This window comes from Artemia franciscana, chromosome 19 (assembly GCF_032884065.1).
Source record: "Artemia franciscana chromosome 19, ASM3288406v1, whole genome shotgun sequence".
NCBI lineage: Eukaryota > Metazoa > Arthropoda > Branchiopoda > Anostraca > Artemiidae > Artemia > Artemia franciscana.
This window is the reverse complement of record NC_088881.1, coordinates 13,408,054-13,431,896: the sequence shown is the minus strand read 5'-3', so window position 1 is coordinate 13,431,896 and position 23,843 is coordinate 13,408,054. Positions and strand designations below refer to the sequence as shown.

General features: G+C 35.0%; 1 protein-coding gene across 3 annotated transcripts in view; it reads left to right on the top strand.

Annotated features, from left to right (window-relative positions):
- LOC136039305 (bridge-like lipid transfer protein family member 1) overlaps positions 1–23,843 on the top strand; it is a 279,590-nt gene that overhangs the window by 186,349 nt on the left and 69,398 nt on the right. For all 3 annotated transcript variants that reach the window (XM_065722912.1, XM_065722913.1, XM_065722911.1), the window contains exons 40-44: positions 283–441; positions 3,337–3,546; positions 12,413–12,605; positions 18,594–18,846; positions 20,700–20,934. In XM_065722912.1, the coding sequence (XP_065578984.1) occupies positions 283–441; positions 3,337–3,546; positions 12,413–12,605; positions 18,594–18,846; positions 20,700–20,934 (1,050 nt within the window). The remainder of the gene's footprint in view (positions 1–282; positions 442–3,336; positions 3,547–12,412; positions 12,606–18,593; positions 18,847–20,699; positions 20,935–23,843) is intronic.

The window sequence follows — 23,843 nt, the reverse complement described above, 5'->3', positions numbered from 1 at the left end:
TTCTTGTTAAAAAATGAACTCCATGGAGATCAGTTGACACAAGGAACGATCTGCCAAAAAAAAAAACCAAAAAAAAAACACCCAGACCACCATCTTCAGTTTCGATAAGATATATTTCAACCGTTTTGAAGATGGAAATAATAAAGAAAACCTGTGTGTCAGTGTCTTTACTGGCGCTGTGGAATTTCCTGTATATATAGAAATATTGTCGAGGATTAACAGATTTAGAGGAATTCAGTACTAAGCTGATTATTCGTTTTAAAAGAGAATTATCCACTTTAGCTCGTTTGAAGAAGGCTCAGTGAGTGGTATGACTTCTCGCCTTTCTACTTCCCGTTTTCAGAGGTCACACACCGTCACTTGTTCATCCCTTGGACCACATAGAGGTAGCATTCATGACTCGGAAGACGATGTTGACGAGGACCAATCAGATGAGGATTTGTAAGTGCCTCTCTTCATCAATAGCAAATTTTAAATATTCCTGTTATTACTACACATTTTCTAATGGTCGAAAACGAACATCTATTGTTTTTGTTAAAATAATGCCACTAAACGAAAATATTGCTTAACAAAAAACTCTAACAATCCATGTTCACCTTATTGGATTAGTCGAAGATTACTAAAAGTTTTCAGATAGCTTACTTCGTTGAAAAAGCCTCAACAAAGAGCTCAAATATAACTCCTAGAAATGAGAAATTGTTATGTTTAATTGAAAACATTTCCTGCTACAGCCAGTTAATGCACTGGTAAATTATGGTTGCAGTAATTTATCTTTAATTGTTGCGGATCATATAATTTAAACTAGGCCTCCAATTAATTCCGCCCTAAAGTGAATACGACAGTTTCTACTAGGGTATATTCTATGCTGCATCTGCGTTGTGTATGCCACATTAAGTAAAGCTACGTTTGAGCAAAAATACAACTCATTTCGTTATGTAAATTACTCGCCACCACCAATATTTTACAGCAGTTACTTTTTAGAGAATTTTCACGCAGAGATAGGAGACAAAATTCCACCATTATTATCCCGGCTTGCCAAATACCTATCCTTTTTCCCACCCTGGACTAAGAATATGTAGCTTGCAACAAGTTCTGAGATACCAAATCTGCTTTTAACTATTGAAAACTATATTTATATAACCTACCATTTTCAGAGAACCCGTGTTGTCGCGTGGTGGCGTGTTTGTCCTTGAACACACATGCAGTTCGTACAAAATTACCTGTTATTATTGACAGTTTATACTGCAAACTATTATCCGGCTATGCAGTCAATGTTTGAAAAGTCAGTAGAAGCTTTTTTCTTTGGTGGGAGGGTCTAAAGCCCAAGTGGTGCATTTTAAGCCCAAATTTTTAAACTGTACAGGAGCAGTCCTTCATATCAATATATATTGTATGCAGTTAACCCCTTTATCCCCCTTAATTCGGACTAAGTGTTCACTATTGGTGCTGAATGGATGATAATCGCTCTTTTATTAAGGAAATGGTAACTCTCAGCACAACATGGGGCTATCTATCTTGGTTCCACTGCCCTAGAAATGACGCACGGACGGATAATAGATAGAGATATCTATTAACAAATGAACTAACATCATTTTTATTCAATCCTAATAAGGGGGGGATTAATGCCAGAATTACCTCTCACTCAATGGGACTATCTGTCTTGGCTTTTTCTACAATTAACCATGACTTGATGCCCACAATTATTCCATTTTAATTCAAAAACCAACGGAATAGTTTTGGGCATCGAGTCATGGCTAATTGTAGAAAAAGCCAAGACAGATAGTCCAATTGAGTGAGAGGCTATTCTGGCATTAATCCCCCTCTTATTAGGATTGTGTAAAAATAATGTTAGTTCTTTTGTTAATAGATATGATATAAATTTTTTGGATAAAAAATATAACTTTTGCGTGAAGACTGTTTTATGGAGACAATAGCAGAATTCATGTTCGGGAAAGCTTATTTTATTATGAAATCAAATGCTCATAAAGATTAATTGTCTCCACTACTGTACGTTATTAAGATATGAGTTTTCTTTTGTTTTATTTTGTTTTTGTTTAGTGTGTGTTTATCCCCTATCTTCATGTGTCTTGTTTATTTTATGTTAGTTTATATTTCTTTTTCTTTTTCATCCGTTGATAAAGGCTTCCAGACTTGAAGCTGAAATAGTCGAGCTTTTAGTTTTAGTGAAAAAAGGTTATTTTGTCATCTTTTCCATTGTGTTATTCAAAAATTATACCTGCTTTTCTGTATTTATATTTCGTCTTAATGTTGATTACAGAATATAACTGAGAACCCATGAATAGTTTGACGGAAGTTGATCTGTTAGATGAGAAACTTTGAAATGGCCAAATATTGGCTAGAAAGTAATTCTTCAATATATATATTGTGGCTAAAATCATTATTTGTTTTTGTTAATTCAGCATATTTTGTGTTCTGTTTTTACTATAGTTTATATAATAAAATAAAAGAAAAAACTATACAAGAAAAGACACAGTAAATTAGTAAGATTGTATTTTTTGGGATTTTTAAGTATATAGAATAATGATAATAGTTTGATGCAAAAAAACAGGCGCAAACCTCTTACAATTTTGTACAAAATAAAAAGTTTAAAATGAATCAAGACCATGAAGATTATCAGGTTGTTTCTTGAATGAATCCACATATGGGCTGTTGCTGATTACCCGGTTGGAGAACACCATCTTCTGGTGTCTGTGAAGAAGCGTCTATCTTGCAGTCGAAGCTGAGGGCCACGTAAACTTGATGAACTGAACCCTAGAATCTCGGTGGGTGCAATGTTGCCAAAATACCGTTCTTCGACATTATCTGATGTTGCCGTTCTTCACAAGGGATGTGTGATAAAGTTAGGTTGAATTTTGTCATTATAGGTTGTACTTGTTCAACCGTGTGGATGTCCTTATCGTAAAACAGGGAGATGGCAGAATGTCCATGATTCAAGATTTGTCTTACGAAAGCTCTGTACAACGTATATAGTATTTCCTTATCTAGAAACCTGAACTATCTTCAAAGGACTCCAACTACCCCCGATATCTTCTTAATGATTGTTTCATAGCGGCTTGAGAAATTCAGCTTGGGATCAGCAATTATGCCCGAGTCAAGCTCTTTATGGCTAGGTCTTATGGTATCTTCAAAGAGCTTATAAGTTGTGTTTACTCTTGTGGGGCTTATAAAAGTCTCGTGACCCAGTCACGAGATTTTTAATTGGAATTTTCTTCATTTAACACAGTAAAACAGTTGTTTATGTTTCTGTTCATTACCAGTTCTGTATTGTATAAAATTTCATTTTGTCAATATTGAAAGTTTTTCAATTGTATTTAGGGAGATCCTGGAGTCATTAAGTAGTCCAGATGTGGGAGACACTTACTCTCTACCTAGCATTTCTGAAACTTCAAGTGGGAGACAAAGCTCAGCTGCTCACACTAGACAGCCTGAGCCAAATATTGACTTGGAACTAAATGTCAAAGTCATTATCAGCAACGGAAAATGTGTACTCTATACCGAGGATTACCGAGACATCGACCAAAGAAAGTATGTTGCTTTTAAAAGGCTTAATCTTTTTTATTCCTTGTTTATAGTAGTTTCGCTTCAGTTTTTGATTCTTTTTTATTCTTTTTTATAGTACTTTGCTTCTATACGCTATTAAATGGAAAAAAAAACAAGTTTTTTTAAATGAAAGTAAGGAGCAATATTAAAACTTAAAACGAACAGAAATTACTTCGTATATGAAAGGGTTTTTTCCTCCTCAACGCCTCGCTCTTTACGCTAAAGTTTGACTCTTTCCCTTAACTCTATTTTTAAAACAGTAAGAAACTTTAGCGTAGTTGAGGAGGAAAAGCCCCTTTCATATACGGAGTAATTTCTGTTCGTTTTAAGTTTTAATTATGCTCCTTAATTTCATTTAGAAAAACATGTTTTTTTATTTAATTTTTGGACGTTTTTGAATTAGTACATGTTTTGATCTTGGCTCTCCGCAGATAAATAATTAAAACGAAATTTGCATATTAATTAATTAGAATTAATCGGAAGATTTTGAGAAAAAGGAGCGAGGGAGGAGGCCTAGTTGCCCTCCAATTTTTTGATTACTTAAAAAAGCAACTAGAACTTTTAATTTTTTACAAACGTTTTCAGTGGTAAAAAATATACGTAACTTACGAATTAACTTACGTAACGAACTTCTATATTCGTATGTTTTTATTGCGCATATGAGGGGGTTCAACCCTCGTCGATACCTCGCTCTTTAAACTAAAGCTTAAATTTTGTCCCAAATCCTTAAGAATGACTTCTGAATCACAAAGGCCGTAGAAAAAATAGTTGAAAATACTAAAAATACTTTAGCGTAAAGAATGAGGTATAACGAGGAGGTAAACCCCTCATATGCATAATAATTTTTGTTTGTTTTAAGTTTTAATGCTTCTCCTTACTTTCAGTAGGAAAAACCTTTCATATTTATTTGTTCATTGTTTTTTCAAATAATGCTAGAAATTCCTGCGCCCCCTTAATTGAAATTCTCTTCCCCCATGAAAAGTTTCTCCATGGAAATATCCTCCCACGTAACCCCCCCCCCCCCTCAACTCTCCTCCATAAACCAAAAAAAATCCCCCTGAAAACGTCTGTACACTTCCAGTAACCATTACTATATGTAAACACAGGTCAAAGTTTATAACTTGCAGCCCCTCCCACGGGAACTATGGGGAAGTAAGTCGTCCCTAAAGACATAGTTATTAGGTTTTTCGACAATGGTGAATAAAATGTCTATCTCAGAATTTTGATCCCGTGACTTTTGGGAAAAAATGAGCGTGGGAGGGGGCCTAGGTGCCCTCCAATTTTTTGGTCACTTAAAAAGGGCACTAGAACTTTTAATTTTCGTTAGAATGAGCCCTCTTGCGATATTCTAGGACCACCCAGTCGATACGATCACCCCTGGGAAAAGAAAACAAAAAAACAAACAAATAAACACGCATCCGTGATCTGTCTTCTGGCAAAAAATGCGAAATTCCACATTTTTGTAGATAGGAGCTTGAAACTTCTGCAATAGGGTTCTCTGATACGCTGAATCTGATGGTGTGATTTTCGTTAAGATTTATGACTTTTAGGGTGTGTTTCCCCCTATTTTCTAAAAAGAGGCAAATTTTCTCAGGCTCGTAACTTTTGATGGGTATTACTGATCTTGATGAAACTTATATATTTAAATCAGCATTATAAGGCGATTCTTTTGATGTAACTATTGGTATCAAAATTCTATTTTTTTAGAGTATCGGTTACTATTGAGCCGGGTCCTTCCTTACTAGAGTTCGTTATCACGAACCACGAACTGTTTGATTTTCGTGGCAGAAGCCCCGTAGGTTATTCTCGCCATTTTATGTGCGCTTCAGTTTTGTTTAACCAAAAATGTAACAGTTTGCATTATGTTATGCAATTGCTATCTGTCATACATTAACATACTACAAGGTTGGATCTCTCTTCCCAGGTAGAAAAAATTCAGTTGTGTACTCTATCCAATGTTGGGAAAATTAAAATCTTCTGCAGTGAAGTTGTCAACTAAAGTTGGTATTGTAGCTTGACAAAACAATTAATGCTTATTTCATTTTGTTTTACTTCAAAGAATCAAACTCTGTAATACTTTAAAGATACCTGGGCTATATTTACGAAATTTTCAGCGATTTTACGGACTTTTCGTTTGAGCTGATAGCTTTTGTGTTTAATTCACCTGACTATAATGTTTTTATATATATATATATGTATATATCAAGGAAATTTTATCCGGAAAGTGATTGTTTCCTTTAGCTAAAATTTATTGAACAAGATTTTTTCCTTACTATTTACAGAAAATAAACGTTTGGTGTCGCGCATAAAATAGACGGTAGTATGCTATTTTGAATAGAAACTTTTTTGGCGGAACCCTACTCCGAATATGAGTGTCGCCCTTTCTTATTTCGGCTACATTTAGTATTATTACGCCATTGGTAAATAACACAACTCTATTTTCAAAAATGGCATAATTGGCGCATTTCAGGACTGTTAATTCGGATTTTTGGTATTTTTGGTATTATGCGGGGTATTGGGTAATTGTGTTGCGAGAGCAACACTTTAGGTTTGTTGTGTTTTTTTTCTAGCACTCCGATTTCAGCTTATTCCTAGAAAGTGGTAACAGAAATGGTATCAGATGTGCCTCTTAAACTTTAAAAGCTCTTTCATTTCTAAAGAGATTAGAGTTTGTCCTTTGCTCCTTTCTAAGCGATTACGTTAGAAACTCGGCCTACGGCAAAAAAGTCATTTTTTGAACTAAGACAGATAGATTTTTTTACGACAGTCGATAGCTCTTGATGAGCTGATCAAAGTATATGCCGTCCATTTTTTGGTAGAAAAATTCCCTCATTAGATATATCAGTTTGAAAGTATAAAGGGGTTGACAACTTCAGTTGTAAGGTGTACACTGAAACCAAAAATAGGCCGATACCAATTGTGAGACATATAGGGGAGTTTTAAGCAATAGTCGGCTGTTAGCTCATAATCATCTTCGGCAATGAGGGTTTGTAACTTTTGCTAGTTGGTGTACCTATTATTTGTTTCCGGTGTATCAAACAGTTCGTGGTAATGTACTGTAGTAAGGAGCGACCCGGCTCAATAGTAACCAAAACTCTAAAAAATTTTGATACCAATAGCTACATCAAGAGAATCGCATTTTAATGCTGATTTTAAATATACAAGTTTAATCAAGTTTAGTCTTACCTATCAAAAGTTACGAGCCTGAGAAATTTTGTGTTATTTCAGAAAATAGGGGGAAACACCCCTAAAAGTCATAGAATCTTAACGAAAATTACACCATCAGATTCAGCGTATCAGAAAACCCTACTGTAGAAGTTTCAAGCTCCTATCTACAAAAATGTGGAATTTTGTATTTTTTGCCAGAAGGCAGATCACGGATGCGTGTTTATTTGTTTGTTTGTTTGTTTTTTTGTTGTTTTTTTGTTGTTTTTTTTTGTTTGTTTTTTTTCCCAGGGGTGATCGTATCGACCCAGTTGTCCTAGAATGTTGCAAGAGGGCTCATTTCAACGGAAATGAAAAGCTCTAGTGCCCTTTTTAAGTGACCCAAAAAATTGGAGGGCACCTTGGCCCCCTCCCACGCTACTTATTTTCCCAAATTCAACAGATCAAAATTCTGAGATAGCCGTTTTATTCAGCGTAGTCGAAAAACCTTATAACTATGTCTTTGGGGACGACTTACTCCCCCATAGTCCCTGTGGGAGGTTACAAGTCACAAACTTTGACCGGTGCTTACATATAGTAATGGTTATTGGGAAGTGTGCAGGGGTTTTCTGGAGGATTTTTGGTTGAGGGATGGGTTGAGAAGAGGGAGATATGCTGGGGGAACTTTCCATCGAGGAATTTTTCATGGGGGAAGAAAATTTCCATGAAGGGAGCCCAGGATTTACTAGCATTATTAAAAAAAAACAATGAAAAAATAAATTTGAAAAAGTTTTTTTCAGCTGGAAGTAAGGAGCAGCATTAAAATTTAAAATGAACAGAGATTATTACCCATATGAGGGGCTCACCTCCTCCTAATACCTCGCTCTTTACACTGAAGTATTTTTAGTAATGTCAACTGTTTATTCTACGGCTTTTGCGATTCAGGAGTCATTCTTAATGAATTGGGACAAAATTTAAGATTTAGTGTAAAGAGAGAGGTACTGACGAGTTGGCGAACCCTCTCATATATGTAATAAAAACATGAGAATTTATAAGTTATATGAGAATTTATAATTTATAAGTTACGTATATCTTTTACTAATAAAAAGATTCGTAAAAAATTAAAAGTTCTAGTTGCCGTTTTAATAAACCAAAAAATTAGAGGGCAACTAGGCTTCCTCCCCCGCTCTTTTCTCTCAAAATCATTCGATCAAAATTATGAGAAAGCCATTTAACCAAAAAACAATAAATATACAAATTTTGTTTTAATTATTCCTCTGCGGAGAGCCAAAATCAAAACATGCATTGATTCAAAAACGTTCAGAAATTAAATAAAAAAAAACAGTTTTTTTAACTGAAAGTAAGGAGAGACATTAAAACTTAAAACGAACAGAAATTACTTCGTATATGAAGGGGGGTGCTTCCTCATCAACGCCCCGCTTTTACGCTAAAGTTTTTTACTGTTTTAAAAAGAAGAGTTGAGAGAAAGAGTCAAACTTTAGCGTAAAGAGCGCGGCGTAAATGAGTAAGCAGCCCCTTTCATATACGAAGTCATTTCTGTTCGTTTTAAGTTTTAATGTCGCTCCTTACTTTCAGTTGAAAAAACTTGTTTTTTTTTTATTTAATTTGATGGTAAGACCAACTTGGTTCCAGTGGTAAGACATGTAGGGGACTTGTAAGTAATAATCGGCTGTTAGGCTACAATCATCTTCAGCGATGATGGGTTAGCAACTTTTGCTAGTTGCAATGAGGGGTTGGCAACTCTTGTGAGTTGGTGTACCTAGTATTTATGTTAAGATCCTTACAGATTAATAACCTCAGCGTTTAATTGAAGCGAGGAAACAAAGCCAAAGTGTTGTTCTTGCAACACTTTACTCGGCGAAGCCGAACAAAAGTTGCCGCAACACCTCACGTTGCCCAAGAAACGTAGATCTAGTATTATGTTTAGTTCGGAGCCGTTGCGAAATTATGTGTCCAATATTTTTGAATTAAAAAGGAGTTTTTATTTGTCTGTAGTTTTGGATTTGAAAATTTTGTCATGTAGTGAACATCAGAGGCTAGAGTACTAAGGGACGTATAAATCTTTTCCCCATAAGGGATAGTGATCGGGGGGAGGGACTTGTTCCCCCTAGATTTTGAAAAATTTATTTTTGCAGTATTTTCACTGAAAAATGCCTCTTTTGGATGTTTTTATTTTAATAACTTAGAAAACAAAAAATTGGCTTCTTTGGCTTCCACACGAGTTTGATTTAACGTTAAAGAATGTGTTCCACCAACTCGAGTGGGTATGTTTATAGACAAATAAAAAAGGTCAAATTTTCTAGATGTTTTTTTTTCACTTTATGACTTGTTTTGTTTGTGATTCCCTTGTTTTGTGTACATTTTATTGTCGTTAAGGCCCTTGAGCTTTTGAAAAGCACTGATCTATCAATTCATTTGTTGTTTGAGCTGTGATTATATACCCTATATGTGATGAAATATCTTAAATTTTTCTGTCCTTCCACCTTTACAATATGGAAATGATTCTCAGCCGCTGATATGAACACATCTGGCTAATCCAGACAGTATTTATGAGGGTTATCTGTTGATAATAATGTAAAAACCGCAAAAGCTTAAATATTTGGTACAAAGTCATGCCTCTTATTCTCAGGTGTGGGGGGTACGAGATCTTGTTCATTAGACTCAAAGTAGTATGGATCTGAAAAATAACTTGGAAACCCCCACTCAACGTTATCTATATAGTGCTTTGTGCTATATTCAGGATCCCGTTTGGTTTATTTTGGGGAGGGGGAGGAGACGGTATCTGAACAACTTCTAAGGACAGAGTTGCCTAATGGGTCGTTTCAAATAAGTAAACATAATCTTTAGTCAAATCTATATAGATAAAATAAATCAGTATGTGGTTTTTCATGACTCTATAGCAAATACTGCACGCTTCTCGCAAAAAATATTGTAAATCCAATGCTTCAAAGCTTCCAGAAAAAAAAATCTTTTGAAATGCCAAAGTAGACTTAAATGATAATGAAATAATAGCATGTTCATGGGAGTAGGGAAATGAGGCCTAGAATTTAAAGATATTACATTTTAGAATCAAATTTACGAACAAAATAAAACAAAATAGTCCTGGGCCTTCTTTCAATAGTAGGGTGCGTACCAAGTCAATTTTGATCTCTCATTTGCAGTATATGACAGACATGCAAATTTTTTTTCCAATGAGGTATTTTAAGCTGTATTCTAGGGTTTCTTAAGTTTTTCAAAATTTGTTTCTTTTGTTTCAATACAAAAGCTTGTTTCTAGATGTAAGCAAATTCTTTTCTTAGAATAAAGCTCTTACTATTGGTGAGGAAATCAAGGAACATAAAAATTTAGTTAATAAAGGTGTCCTTAATTTTTATTAATTAGCAAAGATTATTTTCCAAAAACAAGTTTGTCTGAGCGCAGTTGGAGCTTAACACGAACAAAAATTATTAGTTCGTATCAATAAAACTAAATTCAAATTATCTGACTGATGATATTTTCCATTATTTGAAGAATTTTTAAAACTAGCACTTTCTGAAAACACAGAATAATAAATAATTTTGTGAAGTAGAAAATTAATGAACTTTTGGATAGTTTTACAGTAAAAAATAATTTAGGATGTTTCATGTACTTTGAATTCGCTTAAGTTGGTAAAATTTGTAGATTATTATTTTCATTGACAAATCTCTAGTGAAGATATCCTGGATTGTCAGGATTATAGACTTACCTCATAAACCCGCATCACAGCTTGACATTCTCCGTATTAGAGGAAGAAATAGCAGGATTTCTGAATTTATCATATGGTCTTTATTTTGAATAATACCTAATCACATTCCCACAGTTAAAAATCTATGTTGCTAGCTATTGCCAATAAGATTGGAGAGACCCAGTGAAACTGGTGAGGATTTTGCTTATAAATTTAATTCTCATTTTGGTATGCTGTTTAATGACTTCTCAGTTGCGAAAAGGAAATTCCTGCTGGCATTTTTTAAGGAATTCAAAATGTATACCAAGAGATAGTTATTGATATCATTGCCGGTAAAAGACTAAAATGATCCTTATAAGTTAATCTCTTACTTTCCGCAGGCTAATTAAGAATTGTTCTGCTCCTGAAATGGTATTTTGTTTTAATTTGAGCGAGTTTTGTGTTTGCAGTAAACAAAATTCTATAAATTTAGGGAAACATCACGAATATTTAAGGAATGCTTATAAATTTGTGTTGCATAGTCTAGAAAATAGTAATTTTTGTTTATTTTAAGTTTTAAATTTGGTCTTTATTGCCATCAGTAAAGCCGTCCTTTTAAAGTAATTTTTGATCGTTTTTTTTATTGTTTTTAACCTTTTTTTAATCTCAGATGGTCTACATAGACACAAACATAGAAACACAGAAATACACACGAAGGAGTGTAAATGTCAGTTTTTTCTCAAAATAGGCACTAAATTCACGTCCTAACCCGTCGCTTTCTAACCCACCACATTTCCGCCTTTTATGCGTCAATAATTTCCTGCAAGTTCAGATTCAACTGGCATTTGCTAGCTAGCCTTTTCAATGCAAGATCTCTCCCTCACATTCTGTATATCTCACCCTTTTGGAAACTATTAACTACTACTGACCGAACAAAAATACGCTCATTATTCGTCCGTTTCGCAAAATATTTACTCCATCTTCTCCCCTGGCAAAGCAACACAAAAATTGTCCGTCAGTTTAAAATTGCTGATCCGAATATTGCAGTTGCTAGAGTAATAGCTAAACACAATAAAACAATGAATATGACTGCCCAGTGGTATTTTGTATTATTTCAATAGTCCCTGCCTCTTTTCTTTTGTTCAAATTGCTTATTTCTTATTTTGTGCTATTTTTACTTATGTTCTTGTTCTTTGTTTGTTTTTCTTTTTTCTTTCTTTTTTTTGCTCCGTCTTGTTCAAAACTTTATATTTTTGTGTGACTATAACATGACGTTACATCGTGCAGTAATTTTTAAATTTATTACTAATTCATGGTTTATTTTTATCCGTAAATGTCGTTGCTATTACAAGAGCTAGTGCAGTAATAGGTTTCTTCTTCTTCTTCTTGTGCTTTTCTTTTGTTTGTTTTTGTCTTTTGTTGTTTTTTTCCTCTGCTTCATCTTATGTTATGTGAATGATGAGTGTTAAATAAATAAGTAAACAAATAAATTTCTGAAAATAACTCTGCAATAATATATATGACCAAACGGGATGAATATATATTCTTTCCTTTTCTTGCTCTTCTTTTCGTGTGTCGTCTTTTCCACGTGAGCTATCTGTATGACACTGTTCCGGAGAGCATGTTTAAGTAGACAGTTCGTTACCACGAACTGTTTGATTTCAGTAAATGTTTTAAACACAGGTGATTTTTTCACCATATGTGTGATCTGCCCTTCATTACCAAGATCTAAATCAAAATTTAGAAAATGCAATTAATGTCAGCAGAAACTTCATTCAGCAGCTTTACTTGTTACTTTTTTCAGGGTTTAGTCGGGGATATTGTTTCGCGTTTTTTTTTTCGTTTTTTCGTAAAAGATGACCTTACCTGGCTCTAGTTTTGTTTTCCCGCTAAAAATAGATATCGTATGTCTCCCAGAAATATCGTGGTAAAGGAAGTCGTCTCCGGCCAAGTTCTTAATTTAAACTTAAGTTCTTAAGTTTTTACATCAATAATCTTTTTCAGGTTAAGAAAAGATAGATCCTATTCATCCGACAACGAGCCACCATCCTACCATGATCCTCAAAGCCCTGGGTCAATGAGAAAAAAGTTTGAAACAAGATATCCTGGCTCTTCGTCAAAAGGGAAAAATTTTATGGCAGCTCCTTCTTCGCATGTCGATAGAACGGTGTTGCACATCCCAGGACTCGACATTAAGGTAATTGCATGCTCATGCACAGTAGGGAGTAGGGAATTGTGCCTAATATTGTTTCAAAGGGTTTCCTCTTGAATAGAGGGAATCCTTTTATGTGGAACCGTGTTATGTCGCCTTAAATGCAATTTTTCATATTTTGATTCCCCCCCACGAACAAGCTCCTCATACCCTTACGGTAAGGTCAGAACTACCTGTACCTTGGGTAATTAGTTTTGTATTTCTTTGATTATACTCAGCACTTCCTGACTTCTTACTTTTTGAGGATTTTAATTAATTATCCCATTCACCCTTTCACCTATCCCACTAATCCTGTCAGTCAGATTGAACTTCAATCCCCTGACTGCCTGTCCTGCTGCCTGTAATACTATGCTTGAGTCAGCAAACACCGTCACTTGTTGAATACCTTAAAAAAAATATGAATATTGTACAATATTGATGTAAGTGTTGAAGACAAAAAATGGCTTCTTTTTTTCTTTTTTTTTCTGCTATTGTTTTGTTATGTTTTCTTCTTTTTTTCTCTCATGCCCTGCGATGGATGTCCTTCACCTATTCCCACTTATTCTGTCACTCAGATCGGACTTCAGTCCCCTGACTGCCTGCTATGCTGCTATACTCCGCCTGGTTCAGCAAAGAGTGTCATTTGTTTGTTTTCTTCAAAAAATTGTGTATGTTGTATGTATAATTACATATGTTGTATGTGTTGTATGTTGTATGTATGTTATAATGTGTATAAATGTATGTTGTCCAATATTAATGTTGTAAATATTTTATATTGAAATATGCATCTGGATGGTCTTTGATGGGTAACCATGAAGTAAAATTGTTTTTCCCCAAGAGGATTACTAGTAGTGGCAGTTTCTCATCTGATGCACTAATACATGCGGGAACATGTGTGTTATCATGCCCATTGCCACCGCTTCGCCGCTTTTGCTGGTGATCCTTTCGCACCAGTGATTTTAATGCTATCAGGATCGCGACAAGACGAAATTTCGTCCAAGATACGCCAACACTCTGGTTTGTCTAAGATGACAAGCTCTTCTGCTAGTTTTGTAGCAGTCATAAAATGCTAGAATGATGAATGGGTCTGCCTATTGCACAGCCCTCGGGGGTTTTCAAGTTGCTCAGGTTCCTTAAGCGAGATGTTGTTTCTTAAACCCAAACTACCAGTATTTAACTGCTCGATTGAAATGAATACTGATTTTGTTCTCAATGATATATTTCTTCACTTCGTCTAGAAATATTTGTTTGGTAAGTCACATGCCCCACTTTTCCATCACCTTCAGCAAATGGGAAGTCTTCGTTTGAAATGGTCTGAACTCGATTGGAAGTGGGATAGGTTGGTGGGATGGTCTGGGTGGGGTCTGGAACCCGTGTTCACAATGTGAAGAGGGGGGGGGGTGAGACCGAACTTGATTTCCAGGGATCTGTTTTCATTTTGAGTATGGAAATGGAGGGTTTTAGATGTGTGCAATATTTGATATTGAAATGGTGTGCAGTGAACTGAGGGTGCGTAGGCTGGGTGGGGCGGAGTCGGCAATTACTACACTTCTGGTATAGTCTAGGGTTTCTTTTTGTGTTCTGTTTATAATGACATCCAGACTTCCAGAATCTGAATGTAAATATTCGGACTTCTATTAATATACCTAGTTTTGCATTGTCATGATTAAAAATTTTCTATTTGTATAATTTCACTTTGCTACATTTATATTTATTGCGAATGTGATTTGGTCCGTTAAGCTTGTTTTACTTCTAAGTCCTTTTTCTATGATTTATCGACTAAAGTGAATTATAACTAAAATTATTAGTTTAGTTTGGTTGAATTTTTATTTAGCTTATTAAAAAAATTAATGAATTATATTAAATAAAAAAATAGGGGCCTCCCCCAGGCCACTCAGCGCGTCCCCAGGTTGCGACGCGCAACCACACTTTTATTTTAAAAAATTTCCGAATATTTTGGCCCCACATCCGGCAGCCTTTCTCAACGAAAAGGAAAGAAAAAGTATGATAAAAAGGAAAAAAAATGTTTTTTAAACATAACACACAAAAAATCAGAGGAGAGTGATCCATGGTTCCACTATAGACATTCGCTTCGGTTTTTTCTTAAGTTTTGTAATGTCAGTGATTGAAGTTTGTTTAAAATGTGAGTTCCTTATTTATTTATTGTTATTATTTTCTTCTTCTTCTTTTTCTTCATGTGTTTAGTAGTAGTGTTTTTGCGTGTGTGTGTGTGCGTTTTATCTTTTAAAAAACTGTTTTTCCTTTTTGTCGTACTTTTTCTCTTTTTTCGTTAAGAAAGGCTCCCGGATATGGTGCCGAAATATTCGGAATATTTTTTCGAATCAAAGCGTAGTTTCGTTTTTATTTTTGTTCATTGCTTTGTTGAAATTAAAACTCGTTTTTTCTTCCTTAATTTTTTGTAAATGGAAAAGTAGTGTGGTCTAAGAAATTATTTAGGCCTCTGCAAAGGACAACCTCGACCCTTTTGGGGTACATGCAAGACCGGGGACCATGCGGTAACTCTACTCCCACTTGAGAAGTGGCGCCCCTCGAGGAAATTATAGCCTAGTAAACGACACAGCATTCGAAAGGGATTTTGATTAATGAATAATTCTTCTGGTCTTGGTTTGTTTTGACGGGCGTTTCTGGGCTGAAAAACCTCTTCCTGGGTAATTTATCCACTATGGTCTGCCTCCCCGTAGTAGCATAATATTTGTAGGCATGAATATCTAATGAGTCGGAGGTAATGGGCTTGGGAATGTCTGTACAGGATTTCGACTCTTGTTGATAGAGCGGCATCGCCAAACGGTGAAAACCATGTTGTGACCATAATGGTTCCAGGATTGTAAAAAGCCTCCATTCATACAGGAGGTCCGAGGGACTTCTTGCTGTACGTTTCTAAGCCAGCTTAAGCGCTTAGGTGAAGAATTGAGAAGATATGTTGACCCCCGTCCTGCGCTGGTATCTGGGATCATGGCTTTTCCTGATGCCAAAATAATTTCAATGATTTAAAGAACATGAAAGTTGGAACGCAGAATGTTACGACGTTCAAAAATTGCTATTGTATTGACATTTTGACTGACGAATTCAGACGATTCGAACTGGACTTATTAGGATTTTCAGAAACTCATATCCTAGGGGTAGGAAGCATGGAATTGGGTGATATATTATTTCTTTACTCAGGCAGAAGGGATGGGGTACATAGACAGGGAGTAGGGCTCGTGATGAATAAGGAAGCTGCTGCGTTTTGTTTAGGCTGGCAAGGCATTAATAATAAAATACGAATTGCTCATTTTATGACTAAAAAGTTCATGGTATTAGTTATAGTTGTATATGCCTCTGTTGAACCGACTGACGGAGATACTAGTGACTCAGATGAATTTTACTTACAGTTACAGGAGCAAATAGACAGGTTCCCAGGTGGAAATATGGTGTTTTTACTAGGAGATTTCAACGCCCAGGTTGGTAGAAATAGGGATAGATGGTATCCTAGCCTAGGTAAATTTGGTGTAGTAAAAGAAAACAGTAATGGCCAAGGATTTTGCAATTTTGTAGGTGTAACAATCTAGTTATTTTTTTTTTTACCTTTAACAATCTAGTTATAGCCAATACGGTGTTTGGTCATAAAATGGCCTATAAGTTGACATGGTATTGTCGTGATGGTAAGACAGCATACCTTTTAGATTATGTTATTGTAAACCAAAGACTTGCGTAGTAAACCAATCTATACAAAATACTAGCGTTTATAGGACTGCTGTTATTGATGTTAAAGGTAAAGACCACCATCTAGTATCTATACAAAAATACTAGGGTTTATAGGAGTGCTGTTATTGATGTTAAAGGTAAAGACCCCCATCTAGTAGTGTCTTGGGTCAATTTAAAGCTGATATTTCGGAAGGGTAACCATCTCCCGGGAATTTATTATGTTGGTGGACTTCAGGATGAGGATCTGAGAGAAATTTTTCAGGAATAGCTGAATACTAAGCTTGAGAGTTTAAAATTTGACAATGTGGAAGATGGTTCGAATAATTTTAGGAAAACAGTTTGTGAAGTTGCAGCTTGGAATATTAGTGAAAAATTTTTATGTTTACTAGAAAGGAGAAGGGGTTTGTACAAGAATTAACTGAGTGATAGATTGTATGAAAGCAAAAGGAATGTAAAGAAAGTGTAAAAAGTCTTAAAATATGAACTAAGGAGTTGGTATGAGGAGGCCATGGATAAAATTGCAGAGGATCTGACTAGACGGCATAATACTAAAATATTGCACTGGTATTTTAATAAATTGAGAGGGAATAGTCAATCTGGACTTCTCCCAGTTAAAGATAGGAACGGGGCCACAATTAGTGAAAGGAAAGAGTTAAAGAAGAGATGGGTGGAACATTTTGAGAATGTGCTAAACCGAGATACAGTTGCAGGAAAAGATGTAGAGAAAAATCAAAAAGTTTGTGATACCTTGGATGTGAAGCAAGATTTGTTTTATGAGGAAGAATTAGTGACAGTACTATAAGGATTAAAAACTAATAAGACTCCAGGTGCTCATAGTGTGGTAAATGAGTTTCTTAAATATGGTGGCTCCGAGGTTAGATGTAAGTTATTAGAGATTACGAATATGATTTTTTAAAAAGGGGAAGTACCTAACGATTTTAGGAAAACCTTAATTAAACCGCTGTATAAGAAAGGTGATAAGGGTGAGTGTCGTAATTATCGAGCTCTGTAGGTAGCAAATTACTTCGTAATTTGATGCTCCGAAAAGCAGATGAAGATTTACTAGATGTTTTCCAGAGAAATTGCCTACAGATTGTTCTGGGTACCCGGCTGACTGATCGTATTTCAAACAGTAGGCTGTACGAAAAGTGTGGTTCAATACCGCTTTCTAGGCCTATAATGAATAAAAGGTTGTGATGGTTAGGGCAAGTTCTGTGGATGAAGAATGACAGATTGCCAATATTTTCCTTTTTCAGCCAACCGTCTAGGGCTAAACGGAAAGTCCTCGTCTAGGGCTAAAAGTCCATTGCTCATCTGGGGTGGGAGGATGTCATAAAGAAAGATTTAAAGGAAATGGGAAGTTCTTGGGAGGGTGTTAAGAGGGAGGCTCTGAGTAGATTGGGATGGGAGAGGAGCGTGCGGAACTGTGTTGGCCTCAGGTGGCTTCATGCTGCGGTGACTTTTTAATAATAGTAGTAGTAAATGTTAGAGGCAAAAGTTGTCTTCTTTTTTTCAGTTTTTATCGTTCTTTTTATGTTTTTCATCTTTTTTTCTCATGCCCCTGGAGTGGATGTCTCTAGGCTTTATTTGAAATTTTTATTGGTGTTCTCTTTTCCAAATCGCACCTAACTCCGGCTTCATTTACAACGGGTAATGGGTGGTACTTGGTAATTTCCCATTTTTTTATCCTGTTTTTTAGCGGGTGTATTTCATTTTCGTGTCCTTTTTCACTCTCTTTCTCCCTCTCTCCCCCTACCTCTCTCTCTATCACTCTTTCTTTCTTTCTTTCTTCCCTTCTTTCTTTCTGTCTCTGTATTTCCAGTCAAAGATCCTTTTGGGGGTAATATTATGGTAATTTTTTTCCTATTTTATTCAAATTCGTTGTTGGTGTTATTGTTGAGTAAATGAACTCTTAAGCTTGTTGAAGACTTTCTACCAAAAATAAATTTCTTTTTCTTTTGAATAATGATGAAATGACTTTCGCAAGTTTCGCTTATGCTGTGCTATTGATTAAGAAATGTTTATTTCTAATAAAATTGTTCTACTACTACTACTACTATGTCATTTTGATCCGATTTCTGTGCTAGTTTTAAGGCTGCTTCTGTACTCACAACTTTAGTGTAATAATTTGTTTTCCAGAAATAAGAATTAACTTATTTGTAGTAATCAATCTTCCTAGCTGATATCTCAATTTTATTTGATGCAACGCCTTGGCGGTATATATATCACCTATATCACCTCATCTCCTCCCAGGTTTGTCCCATTCTCCTTATGTTTTCTATTTTCCAGGTCCTTTACGAGTCTAGAATGATATCGGATGAAAACGATCAACAAAGGGCTGTGTTAACTCCTCCTATATCTGGCAGTCTTAATAATTCTGTCAAAAAGGGTCTCATTAAGAAGGCATCGTTATTGACATGGATGTCATTGGAACGATTTCCAGAAGAAACTGTTGTAAGCCCACAAATTTTGGACTTCGTTGAGAAGGCCCTAGAGCCCATTCCAGTCCCCATTCCTGCAGCAAAACCTCAAAATTTAGATGGTAATATTTTTTTGTTGTTTTGTTTTTCATTTGTTTTTCTTAGCAAAGAAAAAAAAAGGAATAAAATGAGAAAAGTTTTCACCCACTGAACAAATTAGCAAAATTGTAGATTCTTCTTCGTATACGTGTTACAGATTTACTGATTGCAAATTCAATATTAATATTCATTATGTTTATATATTTATACAGTATTTGCCACAATTCTTTTAATTAACACCTCTAAGGGTGATCGCGAAAATAATAGAAATGAATTTCCAGGGATAATAATTGCGTTATGAAGAGCCACCTTATTTGGCCAATTCTCTGCAAATGCTTTTCGTTTTCCCATAAATAATTTAGAATCTAGTGTATTCATGATCTTCTAACAGCCCAATATCCAGAGCTTGAATACACTAGATTCTAAATTATTTATGAGAAAACGAAAAGTATTTGAAATTGAATATTTGACAGGGCAATTTGATCTACTATAGTATAATAGCTATTCTGTCAGCCTATTTTGCCTTACTGCTAGTTCGAGTTTTATTTTCGGTTAAAATTTCTAATACTGGCGTGTTTCAAAACTTGGAGCCCAAGTTGTAGGGATGGGAGGTAGAGCTTAATGTAACCGCTAAAAGTTAAGCTAGAAACAACAAAGAGAGATAAAACTCCACAAAAAACCTCAAACGAGACTGCGGCAGTAAAGAGGAAAGACTAAAATAATGCGGATATTTCCATTGACTGACAACAGCAACTGACCATCAGTTGCTTTGATGTTCTCATTGAAGTAACTCTAATAGCTTTTGTTCCATTCGTGGATCAGTAGTGACAATTGCATTTATTATTGTTGGTGGTGGTTTTATTCGTTTTTAGTTTAGTGTTGTTTTTTTTATCTTGTGCTGAGGACGCCTAGTTTGGATACAGGCGAAATATCCGCATTATTCTAGTCTTTCCTTTCTACTGGCCGCAGTCTTGTTTGAGTTTTTTTGTGGAGTTTTATCTCTCTGTGTTGTTTATTGTCATGTCTGGCCAGTTCGGCTTAAGAACTTTCATAAGTTAAGCTAAAACCTAGGTCAAAACATTTTCATGTCTATCGTTGAATCCTTCATAGTTCTTGGCTTCTTAGTCACATTTTTTGTTAAATATTCTAAAAGAGGGACATGAATTAAAATTAATAAAATTACAAATCAAATTAAAATGCAAAATAAAAGAGCTACGTATGTGGGCCCAAGAAATATTCAGGAGCCACCATAATTTCCATAGAATGTTTGAGTGCAGGTCAGGTTTGGAATAACAAATGCAAGAATATGCTAGTTTCTTTTTAACGACATTATTAAAATTTCAATTAACAGGAAATGTTAGAACTAGGCTTACGTAACCCCCACTCAGATTTTATTGGTTTGCTGCTATATTTTTCTATCTACGTGTTTCATATAATATATCTTCATAGCCATTATACAAGATGCTTCATGTTTTTTTCTATTTTGGTTGATTTGCGATTTGTTATCTAGAGCCATTTTACAAGGTAGTACCGAATTGTTCTCAAATAATTTTTACAATCTTATCGTGCTTTCATAATTTTAATGCCATGATACAAGTCTAAAATCCAGGAATACAAAATATTCATTGTTTTGAATCCCTGGTTTTGCGACAAGTTATGTAAAAAAAAGAAAGAAAAATGTTTAGCCCCTTTCTTTGATTGTCTTGCGTTTCAACGTCTAATGTTTTAATCTGCCTTTTCATAATTGTCGTTCCAGTCACTTCTTTTTATTCTTTCGTATTTTTCGTATTTTTAATCTGGCTTTATAATAAAGTTTTTAATATTCCCCGTCTAATCTCTTTGACATTATTTTCTTCTAAATATGTTTGACTTTTAGAAGGGTCACGACCATCAGTGTTTACTCTCGACTTAGATGGATCATCTGTTGCCGATTCATCAAATTCAGGATCGTACGGGTCATTTCCAGTTGATGTCGTCGTCTACTTTCATATGCAACCATCAGCGCTCAGATTTTCTTCCCTTCCAGTTTCCAGAGTTGAGTGTCTACTCAGATTACCTTCCTTACATTTGGTTTTCTCGTCAAAAAGGATAGAGAATGACCAGTTTGAAGGGTAAATTTATAGCAAATATGAATTATTTAGATGTCAGTTATGATAAAGTCCTTAAAACAAGCGTCTGAAAAAAGCGGTGAATTTGATGCCCAAGACAATATGTACTATATCATATGCTAGGTCCAACTGATTGAACTTACGCTAGAGGGGGTGCTATCCCCTCTCTTTATATACTGAGTATTTCAAAGTTTTCCCTGGAATTTTGTATTTGGTTTGCGTATTTCGTCTGCTTTGATGTTTTTAAAGTAGTCACCAAAAAAAAGATGTTTATGACTTTTCACTGAGATATAATAACAATTTATATGTACACAAAGCCATGACAAAACAAAGAAATAACAAACCAACCATCGACAGCACTTAATATCGAAAAAAAAAAAAATGATTAAATACAAACCACCATTAATACACACAATTCTATGGTTCAGTCATATTCTCAGGAACTACTGTGTAGAAATATAGTATCCAGTTCGGAAAACGTTTGGGGTGTTACATTACTTTCAATATATACATTTATCTGTGTCATTATAGGCTACTAAAACAAGATTACATACAGTAACCATATAAAGGTGAGGAAAACTGGCTGAATTTCTGTTAAAAGAAAAATGATGTCATTACCTGGTGATTTCAATACCCTAGGTCAAATTAATTGACGAAAATTGTAGTTGCTTTAACATGGTTGGCTGATTGCCCGTCTAGCTCTCTAGCTTCTCCCCTTACCTGGTATGCCTTTATGCTGAGACAGTTATGAATATATTAGACGTGTCTAATGCTTGTTGTGTTACTGGTATAAAACGGATTACGAAGGTAGGAGCTCTTCCTTTGTGTGTGGCTGCTCCACGCAAAAGTGTAAAAATACTAGACCTCCTGAATTTTGTTTAGTCGAAAATTTGTATACGGTGTATGCATTTTGTCTTTTGTAATTTTAGTACTGATTCTAATTATATTAAATCAATCAGCCAGCGGCTAAAATGGTTATGTTTTATTTATGGGAAGTGAGTTTATGGACTGTATTTTTGAAGAAATGAGATAATGATTCAAACTTTCAGTTAAGACATTGAACATTGAAGAAATAGAAAATATACAAATACCAATTAAATTCCGAATTTTCGGTTTCATATCCTGAAGTCTTTATCAGCTAGAAAAACAAAGAAAAGAAAGCTAGATTAAAGACACATTGGCAAATAACGTTAAAATTATGTAACACAAATAACGTAACGTAAAAGCAATAGCGTAGAATAGTGTAGAAAAAAACTACAAACGTTATACAAAATAAACTCACACCTAATAAACTTCCAATGGAGTTTTTAAAACAAATGTTATATCGCAATTCAAAAGTAACAGGAGTTAGGAAAAGTGGTTTATGATATTGTTTTTGTTTGGAAGTATCTTCTAATACCAGCTAATAAAATTATATTCGACATTTTATGTTAATCTTTATCTTTCGATCTTTATAGTGTTAATTTTTTCCAGGTATTAGGCTTTAAAAATTGTTTTATGAAAAAACCTGAAGGATTGGATTCCATAGGAGCTTTGTAAGCCGGGCTAATATAATCTTCCTAGTCGTTCTGTTAAGGGTGGCTTTTTCGTGGCTGTGCTTGTTTATTTCAACTGCCTCCTTAAAAACTTATGAGATGTCTTCAACCAATAAGCCAGTAAAAAAAGAGTGAATACAGCCACTACTATGAAATCTCATCTCAATGTTTGAAGAATGTATTGGCCTTCGTCATTTTTGTGGTTTTGGTGTGGCTCTGCTTTTTTATTTCCACTGCCTCCTTAAAAGCTTATGGGAGATCTTCAACCAATAAGCCTATGAAAAAGAAGAGTGGATACAGCCACTCCTATGATCTCTCAGCTCAATGTTTGAAGAATGTTTTGGCCTTCATCATTGAATTGACACGATCGGATTAACGGTCGATTTTGGCTATTGGGCCTGAAGCTTATACTCTTTAGTTGCAATGCACTATTTTGCACGAAAACTGTCTTACAACGTTCAGTCAAACACCATAATAGGAAGATTTTTTATTGCAGCTTTAGTTCGATTTCTTCCATTATCGTCCAATATAGTAGACTTCAGGGAATTGGAGATATCTTTTGTGAATACTGTCTTTAGGTCATTTCCTCATGCTTTAAAAATAAATTCACCAATGCAGCACCACAATTCTTGAATAGACGTAATTTTGGGCAACCCTCGCGACTTTCTGTCCAAAGCAAGAACAAGCGTCCACTTTGCCTGTTAATACTTTTTTCCTGAATGAATTTATTCCCCAAAAATGATTCTTTGCCGATCCATGCACTAATTGAAGTAAATCCAGCAGTTTAATCTTAAATGAAACACTTCTATCGATACCACTATTTTATGATCCTTAAATAATTTATTTAAAACCGCTTCCTGACTTTCTAGAATAGACAGGAGTACATTTGGTGGAATAAGTCTGTTCCTTTTAATATGTGGATTAAGGGTATCGAATTTTACACAAATAAAAACTCTACTGTAGGAACAGACAGTGATATATACAAAATAAAACAAAGTTTACACTTATGTTGGCTCGAGATGCTAAAATCGTTTTCAAGGCCTCGTATTGTTTATTTCGAGTAACAACATCTTGCTGTTTAAATACAAGAAATTTTAATGTGTCCATAATCATTATAAATAGTAGCCGCTCCCGCAGTAGATTTTGCTTTACAGAAATCTAAGAAAATTTTTATTAAGGAAATAAAAGTTATTGAGCAGATATTTTAACTAGGGTACTTTTGAAGGGACGTGGAAAATGCCTGTAAGCTCAAGGGTATATCATGTATTTCCTTGGTGGCTTCAAAGTAGCTTTCAACTTTGCAGACAGTGAGTCACTTTGGACTGTGCTTCAACAACTGGGTCTCTGAGACTTACTGTTCAATTTGCTTTGTACCGA